Raw genomic sequence first — 13047 nt, 5'->3', positions numbered from 1 at the left:
TATGCAGTTTCACACCAACCAGGCACTGGGCTTCTCTTAGGGAAGCCGGGATGATAGGCTGGCTCCTCTTGAAGAACTGGATGCAGGATGCCGTGTCCGAGGAAGACCTACGTCCATAGGTCCACAGACCTTGTTCCCAGAACAAGGTGGGGTCTGGCCAGGGTGACGAGACTTAATTTTGAGTCCCCACTACTAGCTGAATGCCTATTGTCCCCCAAGAGCCAGACAGGCCCTTCCTGGGTACAGAAGATCCCCACTCTCACGTCAGGTCAGTCATCAGAGAAAGCTGCATCGTCTTTGAGACCTGAGTTGTGAACATTCTGGATGCCTCTGGAGGCATCGGCCATGGACACACTGTGTTCTGGGTGCCTGTTCACTTTGCTGCAGAGCATGAAGTGTCCTCTTCCTCCCGGCTGCCTCTGCCATGGGGACATTCCTCCAGTCCCCTTCTCTCCCACCTTGTCTCACCCTCAGACTGTGGCTGTCTCTAGCCAGACTTCTGTCTGGGTAACAGGAAGGGAGATTTGTGTTAGATAATGTTTTTCTCAGGATACCAAGGATTTGGATAGGAAGGTCACATGGTGGTCATCTAAACAGCAAATGAATCATGGTGGGCGTGACCTTGTGACTGGCCACGGTGAGCCCAGTGTGTGCTGCTTGGCTGTCTGTGTGAGTAGCAGGCACAGGCTTGGAAATATCCCACACATTGCAGCAATATGTGTGGTCCATTGTGTAAACATGAGCAATTGAAAGCACATTTTGGTGTTTTTCCTGGGGAGCAAAAGATTAGATTGACCTTGTCAGTTTGCCAAGTCAGACTAGCCTGATCACTTACTTGCCCATCTTCTTTAGTTCCAAGAATCTAGTGGTCCCATGAGTACAGACAGCAGATACCTGGCACAGGGGCATGATTGATCCTTATCTGACCCTTCTTCCCGAAACAGAATCTGTAAGTCACATTCAAAAGTCTGGACTCAAACATGAGCTGAGCTCGTGTTGGGCTCATGTTCAGCAGTGTGCAGGGGAGTCTGCAGGGCTGATGGCCTTGGGACTCCAGGTGAGGGTCCAGGTGGGGCTACCATAGGGACCAGTAACACAATAACTCCAGGGGACCCTCATTTATGATCCTCATTACTGCATGACTTTGACCTCTACAGCCAAATCATGTGCCTTGAAACCCAAGCCCTGATAATGAAGAGGACTGGTTTCCCAGGCCTTTTGGTTGGTGGCAGGATATTGCCCTTAGCCCCTTCTTCTAGCTCATAAAAGATTTCCATGTCATTGATTTCCTGAGGGTTCCACTGCCCTGACAAATGGAAAGGGGAACTGAATATGCCCACCCAGTACCTGGAGGCCCACTCCTCTTGACTGACCCACCATGCCCTCCCTTTCCACTGTGTTGTGCTGGTAATTCTTTCAGACTCTTGGGCTTTTCTGCTCGACCTGCTGTGATTCCCGGAGGCTAGATATGTGAGCCCCACTGAAGGTCAGAGATGATCCCTCTGAAGGTCCGACGTTGACAAGGACGCTTGTGAGTGGGGCATCTCTGGTGCTGGAGGATTCGATTCCCTCCACTTCTCCATAGGCATCTTAGAGCCCATCATGAAGGACAAGGAGTTAGGGAGAGAGCAGAGGCATCCCCCCATGGCTGAGCAGCACAGACAGGGGTGGGGAAGAGAGCGGCAGGGCTACCACCATGTCCCGTCAAGCACACCCAGCAGTGTGAGGAGTCTCAGGTGATGGATGTGGGTCATCAGGTGCTGGAGCAGAAGGAACAGCATAGGCCTCCGATGACAGACCAGGTCTGGCACATGGCCTGCCCTCAGGGAGGATCCCAGCCTTCCTCAGCGCTGGCTCCTGTCCCTGTGCACTGAGGCAACCCTAACGCCCGGATGTTGGAGCCATTCTCTGGGACTGGCCACCAGCTTACCATGCCAGAAGGAACTTCCAGTCACCTGCCAGGAAAACCAAGCACTGCCTACAGCAGCTAGCTCCCCAGATGCCACCAAGGAGGTCAAGGACTGGAGTTGCAGAGGGAGGAGCTGGCCTGCAGACCAGGAAAGGGAGGACCAAGAGAAGCAGCAGCCGGCAGTGCTGGGGTGGAGACTGGGTCCTTGACTCTGTGGTCAACACTGGTCAGGTGAGCTGGGGCCACCTCGCAGGCTGGCCCTCCTCACGACCCCACTGCCATCTATCCTGGTGGTCAAAGGCTACCAATGCAGACCCCACATTCTTGAATGCCTAGTGAGGACTGGTGACCAAACCAGGCCCAGATCGAGAAGGGGCTTCTTTCATCACGAACCTGTGAAGCAGACGAGCTGTGTGCCGCCGTGGAGTGGATCGGTGTGGGTTCAGTGCAGCCGGACCTGTGAAGTGCCTCTGTTCAGGCTGGGGCCGCCGCGTGCAGCAGCGAGGCCCAGGACACGGCCCTGGAAGCGTCTGGAGGCCAGCCGCCGGCACACAGCCTCCAGGTCAGCCCTTCCGAGCACGGGGGGCTCCCACCCTTGGAGTATTAAGAAGCAGCGGTGGAGTGTGAGCAAGGGGAAGAGCCTGAGAACTGACGGCCCCGTTCCCCAGGGCAGAGCTGGGGCCCTGCGCAGGCAGGAAGAGGAAGGAGCAGGGACGACCTGGAGAGAGTCCTCCAGGAGGAACTGGGAAGCTCTCTCATTTTAGGAGAAATGTGCGCAAGCCACCGTGGAGAGGAGGATGGGTGTGGAATCGCGAAGGCACTAAGATGCAGTGGTTCACTCCAGCCGTGGGGAGTGGACACTCCGCAGGCAGTTACAGCCAGGGAAGATCTGACCTATGAAGCAGTAACATGGGTGACAAAGGACGTGGACACAGACAATGCATGATGCCACACGGAGCCACCACAGCTGCCAGCCCATCTGGCCTAGGCACCACCCCAAGGCTCCAGGCCCAGGGGCCCAGGCTGACACCTAACCCCTGACTATCGGCCCAGCGGGGCACCCACAGGGTGACAGGAGAGGTGTCTTGTCCTCAGCCACCTGCTTGCAAGAGGAGCCTTTTTCAAAATGGCTCAAAACCCTACACGAAAATGGCTCAAAAAACCCTATACGTGTACAGAGCAAGAGCCCCACCCAGGTGAGAGTCTGCAGAGGTGAGACTGAGCATGTGGGCAGACCGGCTGGTCTGGATGTGTCAGGGAGACCACGCGAGCTCTCTGGGGAGGCGTGGGCTGAGCTTCCAGGCTCTTCTGTAGTGAGTGGAAAGTGGGAGACAGGAGAGTGGGAACAAGGCCACCCACAGGCACACCTTCCTCTTCCGCATTCCGCTGGGCCTGGGCACGGCCCGTGGGGACCCGCTCAGCAGACTGAGCTCCGAGCATATTGTCCAGCTCAGTCAAGGAGCGCCCACACAGGCAGGGCAGGGGAGCTGAGGGACATCAGTGGGAAAGGTAAATAAGAAGTGGTACCTCTGCGGCTGCCACTCGGAATGAGGAAACAAGCAGTGCAGGAGGCAGGCGGCCGAGGTCCCCAGGGACTGACGGCAGCAGGTGGGCAGAGGCCTGGGCCTTCTCAGGGTACAATCCACTCTTGCAGTGTGGCCTGCCGGATGCATTCTCTTGAGTCACTCAGAAGGGAAAGCAGATGCAGCGTGACACATTCCCCACTCGGGCCAGTGCCCCACCCCGGAGGAGCCGCATGCCAGATACGCAGATGCCACGCACAGGAAAGCCACCCGGCAGATCCATCTGCTTTTGGTTTCACCACTGAGGCACCCAAAGGGGAAAAGTGGAGGAGGAGGAGAGATTTTTTTAAGGTGAAATCAGGCTTATTTACATTCTGGTTTCCCTAGCAACGTACACCTAGAGGCTGAATTGAAATCGTGAGACCAGAAGGATTACTCATCTGACAGAAATGATTTAAAATAAAGACGAAAAGACCAAGGACTTTGGTGCCCTGGTGCAAATTGGTGCAGACCTCCCCGTGTGGCAGCCTGTTCTCAGAGGGAGGCTACGGCCAGCCATGTCCCTGGGCCATGCTGACAGCTTCCGAGCTGCACACCTGGTTCTGCCTCTGACCATGTGGACACGTGGATGGATTCTCCATCTTCCTGAGCCTCAGTTTCCTCAATGTGAAACCTCAGGGTCCATGTGTGGAACGCAGACATCAGGTCCTGTCCTTCTCTTGCCCTGCCTCACTTGGTGGCCCACGCAGCTCTATGTGGCTGACACCTTTTAAATAAGGCCTCAGGGAAAGTCTGCTGGCGACAGTGCTTTGAGAAGAAAGGGGCACGTTAGCCCTCGGGTGATGGTACCTGGAAAAGACCTGGCTCCGCGCTGGGCGTTAGCACCCCAGGGCTGTCTGTATCACTGACATCTCCTAAATACCCCAGACTCCCTCCTGCTACCAAGCTGGCCATCCTGGGCAAAGAGGCTTAATGTTCCATAGCACCCCAGCCTATCTTTATGCAAACCCAAAGGACACATCTCTCAGCAGATTCAGAGGGGAGGGATACAGCTGGTGTCCCCGCTCCATCAAGGTGTGCCCACCACGGTTGGTACATGGTAGACAAATCTGGCAGTGGGTGGATGCTCAGTCAAGTTTATCATTATTTTCCATTTCCCTTCCTTTTCATTAAGAACCATGTCTGTGTTTATTTAAAATAAAAATGGAATTTTGAAGAAATTCTTTTCTGGTTTAAAGGTCTGAAGGTGCCGTGTACCCTCCGATATAAAGAATTTTCATTTTTATTTTAGTGGGGAAGGATGGAAACTCCCCTTTTATGCTAAAATGTAATCATAAAGTCCTTGTCCCATTAATGACATAGGGACCTTAAAATACTGAGGAAAAGATCATCAGTTCGTTCCCCAATGGTAATTAACCTTCCGTTATTTGATGGCTGTTCCGGGATCACAAACGTGACTGTCAAACAGTTCAAATGGCTTGTGGAGTATTTACCACAGCTGCCAACACTTGCTGCCTTAACTCTGGAGTGTGAATTCCCAGCTGAGGAAGTTGGGTGCCAATTGATGCAGCTCACTGAGCCCAGGTGTGGGCAGGTGCCTTCCAGCCTCCCAGGTGGCTAGGCCCTGCCCTCTTTCTGGGCCGTTCCTTACTTGGCAGATGAGTGGGGGCGGCTCCCTTCTGCTCTGGAAAATAACAGCAAGGTTCAGACCAAGTCTCCTTTGTAGCTCTGCATTTGCACACATATGCACATTCCCATCACCAACACTACACGCGCATGCACACACAGTACTCTTGCACTTAGTTGCAAAGCCTGGGCCCCTGTTTTATTTTTCTCTCAACAAGTATTTATTGAGAATCTACCATGTAATGTGCCTGATACTGAGGAGAGAGCATTGAACCATCAGATAAAAACCCCACTCTCATAGAGCATACAATATAGGAGGCAAGAGAGGAGACCTGCAGATAGAGAGTTAAGTACAGAGGTCCTGAGGCAGGAGCCTGTTCCATGTATTCAGGGAACACTTTGAGCGTAATGCCTGCCTAAGCAGAATTTGCTGGTCCTCTTCCTCCAGACCCTTTTGAGCCAGATCTTTGCACCTGCACCCTTTGGAGAGATAAACAGGAACCAGGTCAGCAGGTGGCCACCCCATGCTGGGATCCTGCTAGCAAGAGTTCTCTGCCCCAAGAGAACACAGTTGCTCAGAATCCCTCAGACACCCACAGGTATGCAAGAAGGTTGGAAGATAAAAGAGGAAGAAAGAATTTGTTTTATTTATTTTTTGGTGGCAGGGATTGAATCCCAGGACTGCTTAACCACTGAGCCACATCCCTAGCCCTTTTTATTTTGAGACAGATAGGGTCTTGTTAAGTTGCTTAGGGCCTCACTAAGTTGCTGAGGCTGGCTTTGAACTTGCCTTCCTCCTGCCTCAGCCTCATGAGTCTCTGGGATTACAAGACCAAGCCACTGTACTCAGCTAGGAGGAAAGGAGAATCTGAACCCTCACACCCTCATTCAGGAGGCTGCCTTGCCTCAGAGCCTCTGCACATGGAAAGAGCCATTTGGGAAAGCTTCCTTTGTAAAGCGAAGTGCCAGAGAAACGTCCCAAGGGCCCTGGCAGGAGCTACTGCCCTGCGGTTGTACTCTGTGAACTGGGTTCTCCTGAGACCCTCCTTCCCTTACTGTTCTGTGACCCAAGGCCACACATGCAGGATGCTGCACAGTTACATAGGAGCCTACCCAGATGGGACACCTGCAGAGTACTGCTCAGGACAGGGAGGGTGGCCCTGGTGGCCCATGCTTTCCACAGGTGTGTCCAACAGCCATCAGCAACTTGGGGGACAGGGACTTGGCTGCAGCCTGGAGCCCATGGATCCTGGTCTCTGGCAGGGGACAAGCCCCAGGCCCCAGCTCAGCTCTGTGCCTACTGGGTCCTGCACAGCACGAGGAGAGAGAAGAACTGAAGTGGGTCCCAAGCCTTGTGTAACAGGTCGTGGAGGGTATTCTGGGCCCTGCTCCCAGCAGGCAGCAGGTGGAACCCCCAGGCTGCTTCAGGAACAAAGTCAGGGTGGAGTCCCTCCACCGTGACCGTGGACAGACACACAGTTACCTGGTGAGGTCTGAGCCACACTTTGACCCATGCGTGCCTCGGAGCCATCACCTGGCTTGGCAGCCTGCTGGTAGCCACAGTCACGTTGTTGTGACATCACAGAGGGACCAATGAGACAAACCTAAGCAGGCTTTATGCTTCTATTACATTTCCCTGAGAACAGGCACACAACATCGTGTACCATTTTTAGGGTTCCCACCATCCCAGCCATCTCTGTTCCCTTCATCCTCCTCTGCCCGGCTCTGTGGGTTCACCCACTCCCCAGCCCCGTGTGAGGCACACAGGTTTGGCTGTGTCAATTCAGCCCTCACGTGACTTTTCTGTTTGTAGTATTTCCTCTGTGACCATGAGAGAGAAGGGTGACAGCCTGGTTTTTCTCTCTCTGTCACCTGGGCATAGCACTGACGATGTGACTCTACAGACCCGACAGGGGAGGAAGGGGCCCTCTCCCGATGGCTCTTTATCCTCGGGAAGTCAGAGCGATCCTGATTGTCAGCGTTCATCTTTTCGAACTAGGAAAGAACAACATGCAAACCATGTTTCATCCCAAGGAGTGTCCCTAAGGGAAGGCACTATAAATAAAAGAAATAAGCACCCTCACTGGGTGAAAGCAGAAGTATTTCTGCGAAGGATTCAGATGTTAGAGAGGGATGGCAGATTTTACTTGAAGACCAAGAAATGTTGAGTCTTGATGGGACTCTCCTGTTCTAGCATATTCCTCAGGGCCTCATTCTTGAACCTAAGTGGCTGTGCCTCATGTCTGTTTTCACCTCCTATGACTGCACCTTCCAGAGACAGGAGGCTGCTGTGGGGGGTCTGTGAGCCCTGCCCAAGTCACTAGGAACCCACAGTCACTGGATGGGGTCAGCATGCCCACCAAGCAGCCCATCTGGGAGCAAGATCCAGGAGATGACTCTTATTTAAAATTTATTTTTCATCTCTTATTGAACTGAGCCCCCCCCCCCACTTTCCTAGGTGAACCCTATAAGCAAATAATTATTGGATACAATTTGCTCCATCGGTCCCAAACCCAAAACCTAAAAGAGCAGAGTACTTTTGCAAGTTTAGGTAGTCCTTACAAGCACCTGCAAGGTTGGATCAAATTGTCCTCAGGATGTCACAAAACTGGCTTGCCCCAAGGCCATGGCTGACTTGCAGGCATAGCATCCAAACTCCAGGTCAAGATTTTAACCACTAAGTCTGTTCAGCCTCATCTGCAAATAAGATTCAAAAGAAAAGGGTAAACCAAATAATCAGCCATGGTACAAATATCACGAGGAAATATGTAACCAAGAATTCCCTAACTAGGCCACCCTTTTAAAAGGACTCTGAGCTCGGATTGGATAAGCCAGGCCTGAGACTAACTTAGCTCCCACTTGGTTTCCCTGAGGTTTTCTTGCTCAGAGCATCAGACTCTAGGCTAACCGTAAAGAATAGAAGATTGCGGAGTCCAGAGAGAGGGCCTCAGAATCCAGTTCTCAGGCATCCTTCATAGCCTTGGAGTCACTTGGCCTCATTGGGCTGATTTCCTGCCTGTCAGGCACAGTGAAGGGCTCTGCCCTCTTCCCCTCCCACACACAGCTCTGGGGTCTCCTTCTCCAGCCAGCCAGGAGAGCACTGTGGCCCCCTGGGACTTACAGGCACCAGGAGCACACCTGGCGTCCCCCTGCCTGCCTCCCAGGCTCTTGGGGAGGACAACTCTGCTGGGGGTGCGACCCCTGTGCAAGCTGCACAGACCTCAGCTTCTCTCAGGTTGGGTCCAGCTGAGGAGGAGCTCCCTGTGCCTTGGAAGGGCATCCACTGACCCTTGTCCTCGTCTTCTGCCCAGGTACCTGGCGCTCTACGCCTACAAGCCCCAGAAGAGTGACGAGTTGGAGCTGCGCAAGGGGGAGATGTACCGGGTGCTTGAGAAGTGCCAGGACGGCTGGTTCAAGGGGGCATCGCTGAGGACCGGGGTCTCTGGAGTGTTCCCTGGGAACTACGTGACGCCAGTCTCCAGGTGAGCCTCCAGCAGCCTGGGCAAGAAGGGAGCAAGGTGCACATTCTCCTAATGCTGTGAGGCTGCTGGAGACCACCCTGTGGGCTGGGTCCCCTGGAAACACTCCGTCTGGAGGCAGCGAGGGCACTCAGCCCTGTCCCTGCAGCTTCAGCATCTGAGCTGGGTTTGCTCAGCTTTCCTCAGTGAACCCTGGCTACCAAGGGGACAAAAAAGGGAGCAGGAGAAATTGGAGACAAGAGCACAATAGCAACTCAGACCCATGGGAAACCCTCCCAAGTGCTAGGTCTCAAGGGTGTATATGTGTGTGCATGTGTGTGCACTTGTGTGTGCGGACCCTGTCTGCATGCATTGTATGCATAGTGAGTGCAGCTTGTGTACATTAGTGTGTCACGTGTATGCTGTGTGTAGTATAAGTAGCGTCCATTATAGTGCTTATGCATGTTTATGTGCACCGTGTGTGCTACATTAGGTGTGTGCACCCAAATGTGTGCAGTGTATGTGTTTAGCAGGTGCATGTGTGTATATAGCAGGTGCTCACATTATCAGTGTGTATGCCTGTGTGTGTGTGTGTGTGTGTGTACTGTAACTACAGTGTGTGCATATGTAGCGTACAGGGTGTGCATGGATGACCAAGTGTGAGCAGTGTGAGTGCATGTGTGTGTGTGTGTGCATTTGTATAGCATGAGTACAGTGTGTGAGAAGTGCTCCACTCAGGTGCCCTGGCAGAGAGAAGGCAGCTCAGTCAGAGGGGCCTTCAGGAGCCCTCCGCCCTCCGCCCAGCCGCTGAGCGGGGGACTGGCTGCTTAGAGCCTGAGCTCCCCATGGACCCCGTGGGGCTTCTTCTTGGATGTGGGGCAGCTGGCCCAGTGCTTGCAGCCAGGACTCCATCTTGGACGGGGGACCTATCTGCAGTTTGCGGCATCCCCATGCGCGCCCATCCTGCAGCTGCCCTGTGGCTGAAATCTTGAGCGCTTGGAGGGACCACAGGTTGGTCTGATGCAATTCATCAGTCTAGAGAAGGGAGTCACCCTGGCCCTTCAGCGTCTACCCCTCCCCGTGCTGGCCTGTCAGTGCCGAGGTTCCCCCAAGCGTCTTGGCCCTAATTGCTCATCCTCCGTGTCCCTTACTCAGTGCAGACACAGACCCCTGACTGAACTCCTCAAGTCGGGAGGGAGTGGGCACTGGCAGCCAGGGTAACCCCTACGTACCCCGCAAACCTGGAATGACTTCCCACCTCTTCCCCCTACCCGATTGACCCTGACCTGTCCTTCGGGAGCCCAGTCATAAGTCTAGATGCTAAGAAAACCTCCTCTTTCCCAAGCCACATGATCAGAATGGACAGCCCTTCTACATCGTCCTACGGGACCTGTCTGTGAGGACTGCTCACTGTGGGTCGCCCGTAACTGTGCAGAGCCTGCCAGGCCCCAGTCCTAGCAACCATCTCCAGCTGTGCATTGTGGGCACCTGGTATACTGTTTGCATATACTAGGTGCTTGATAAATGTAGGTTGAGTAAATAAGTGGAATCTGGTAGCACTGATCAAACTTTTATTCTAAGGACTGTCTTCCCAGAGTGCCAGGCACTTCTTATGGGAACGTCTGCTGGTCAATGAAACTGGAACTGTTGGGGTGACCTGAGCTCGAGGCTGGCTTGGGCATCTCATCAGTCACTTACTTCCTTGAGCCCTCTTGGTCTTTATCCAGGTGTGAAGCAGCTCAGAGCCAGGGAGACCATTAAGCCAAAGTCCCTCCAGCTCTGACCCTCATAACTGATAATAAGAGGTCACTCCCTGGAGTCCTTTCCTCTCTCTCAGAGAAGAAATCACCAGGAGCCCCTGGGTTAGTATCTCATAGGCTCAGACTTCTCCTGTGGGATCCACAGCTCACCACCAAGCAGAAAAGTTTGCCTCTGCCACCAGGAATTATACCTTCTCTGATTTCACCATTCTTTAGGAAAATTGTCAAAACCACCCAGCAGAAACTTGATACCTTATCAGGATAGAGGTCAGAGTGACAGGTGAAGGCCCAGCCCTCTATACACAGACCAGGATCCACTCATCTGCATCTGCCCCAGCCATCCTAAAGTGCTCTGGGCTGAGAATCTGACATTTAGAAGTGATTTGCAGCTTTGTAACTGTGGAGGAGATTCAGAGTTCATTCAAAACCAAGGTGGGGACCTCAGGGTGCATGAGACTCTGCACTAAGGAAACAAGGACTGACTGGAGAATGTCTTTCCATCCTGCTGCCAGAGCAGAAGGAGGGGTTTACCTTGCCACTAAAGATGTGTCTGCATTAGCTGCCTTCAGGCCCGTAACATGACCTTGCAAATATGAAAGCCCAGGCTATTTAGTTTTAGAAGACTAAATGTGAAGTCGCAAGTGTGATTTATAAACTCACGGATTGCACTGGCTGTCAGGGCTGCAAGGCAGAGGCGAGTTTCAAGATGGCTCTTAGGCTGAGGCAGGACCACATTGCCCTGTGGCTCCTTTCCAGGTGACCCCTTTTCTGGGAGGCCCTTCTCCTACAGCTGCTCTGCAGAAGCCCAGAAGCCCTCCCTGGGTGCTGTGGGGGCTCTCCCCCAATGGAGGTCCCAGCCCAGTAGTGCCATGCCACAGGAAGATGGGCCAGGACCCAAAAGAGGTAGAGGGCTCTGCAGAGCCTGTCTTCTTCCACTGTGGCTTCTGCTGTCTCATGAGTGAGATCCTAAAGGGACAGGAACAGAAGTTTACCCAGCCTCTGGGCAAACTGAAGACTTTCTGGTTCCCATGAAACAGAATCCACAGAACCTTCTAAGCTCCTAAATTCTGCCATTGCCCACACTCCCAGAGCCAGGGCGTGGGTTGAGTACAAATACATGCAGAGGGAAAGGGTTAAAAGCCCTGTTTCCAAAGTTGCCATGTTCCTTATATGAAGTGGTTTCAACTAGAAGCTGTGGGGTGAAAGGACATCTATTTTTGGTACGAAGCTGCAGTTTCCCTGACATCCTCAGAAGGAAGTCATGTTGCCTGTGCCCTTTCCCAGCAACCAGCAGAAACAAGATGGCGCCGTGCCCAGAGGAGCCAGCATCGTGTCCCCACTGCATGCCAGATGTGTCAGAGCCTTGTGAGATGCGACTTAGTCATCCACTTTTTCTGGTTGTATTTGCACAGATGCACAGCTGTTTGTTAGAATGAATCAAGGCAGACACTCTGGTGCTAAATATGTGATCTGGATCATTCCTGTGTTCCTTAGGGTTCTTTTTTTTGCTATTTATTGTGGATTCACCTTGGAGTTGGTCCCATGAAGGTGTTATAAAGGGTGCATCCTTCAGCTAAAGCGCTGTCTTGCCATTGAACTAGAACTTTTCCCGGACCACTTCCCCTTCGTCTTTCAGAACCTGTAGGTAAGGGCCACTGGCAAAGGCCTGATTTCATCTGAGCCTTCTCACTGACTTGATTCTGCTTGTTTCTTAAGGGTTCCTGGAGGAGGGGCTGGACCACCTCGGAATAATGTGCTTGGAGGATCTCCACTGGCCAAAGGGATGACCACCACCATGCATCCTGGTGGTGGAAGTCTGAGCAGCCCGGCCACTGCCACCAGGCCAGCCGTGCCCCTCACCACGCCACAGCACCTGGCAGCTTCCCCACCAGCAGGCAGCTGTCTGCGGCATGCAGCCCAGCCGGCAGCCAGCCAGGCCCGGGGCACCGTCCCAACAGGTATGGACACAGACTCCCAGGCTCTCGCCCTGCTGGGAAATTGACAGGAGAGCTTTCTGGAACACAAATTATGAGACATATTTTGGGCCAGGTCTCTGGTAAACCACAGTGGGGTGAGTTGTGATTTCTCATCACAATCTTAAGGTCTGCTGAGCTCCAGGAAGTACACTTGACTTATCATGTTACCCCATCCTGGCAGCTGAAATGGATTAAAGAATTTACAAATATTTACACATTTCTCTGTGGCAAAAGGACCGTATGGACTAATAAGATTAATGTTGGCGACGCCTCCCCAGTGAAGCAGTTATGGGTTGGTCCCCGAGGTCCCCATTTGCTAGGCCCTTCAGGATTCCCCAGCTGGGCAGCAGCTCACAGGACAGGACTGGTAATGAGCACGTCAGGGGAGTCCCTTTCTGAAATTTTTTGAGCCTGGAAGGAACGGTGGTCCTTGGCCTATCACCTTTATGGCAGCATTGTCCATCAACAGGCTGACAGAACTTTAGGAAAAACCAGTTAGGCCTCAGGATGGTTAAGATGAAAAGAACTCATGGAGTGGCTCTTGAAAGCGTCAGGAAGGTGAGCACATGTTTCCTGGAAGCTTAGCATTGGGCTAATAAGAACGGCTGAAGCTAGGCTTAAAGAATGCTCCCAGGAGTCCCGTGACCTTCCCAAACCAGTGATACTGTTGCTGTGCAGTGGAAGTAACCCAGGACAGGGCTTGTAACCTAGAATTTCTCTTCCCACCCCATCTCTACCATCTCAGAAATCATCCCTATTTCTCCAACTGTAACTCAGAGGGAATGAAAGAATGAA

At 53.0% G+C, this 13047-nt stretch overlaps 1 protein-coding gene across 4 annotated transcripts in view; it reads left to right on the top strand.

The window, feature by feature from the left end:
- Sh3rf3 (SH3 domain containing ring finger 3) overlaps window positions 1–13047 on the top strand; it is a 347565-nt gene that overhangs the window by 272927 nt on the left and 61591 nt on the right. For all 4 annotated transcript variants that reach the window (XR_007104739.1, XM_047523201.1, XM_047523203.1 and 1 more), the window contains exons 6-7: window positions 8370–8540; window positions 11993–12234. Coding sequence is in view for 3 of the 4 variants with exons in the window: in XM_047523201.1 (XP_047379157.1) it covers window positions 8370–8540; window positions 11993–12234 (413 nt within the window). In the remaining variant the exon portion in view is untranslated. The remainder of the gene's footprint in view (window positions 1–8369; window positions 8541–11992; window positions 12235–13047) is intronic.

Source organism: Sciurus carolinensis, chromosome 13, assembly GCF_902686445.1.
Source record: "Sciurus carolinensis chromosome 13, mSciCar1.2, whole genome shotgun sequence".
Lineage (NCBI taxonomy): Eukaryota > Metazoa > Chordata > Mammalia > Rodentia > Sciuridae > Sciurus > Sciurus carolinensis.
Note: the sequence above shows the minus strand (reverse complement) of the source record. Positions and strands in the feature narration are given on the sequence as shown.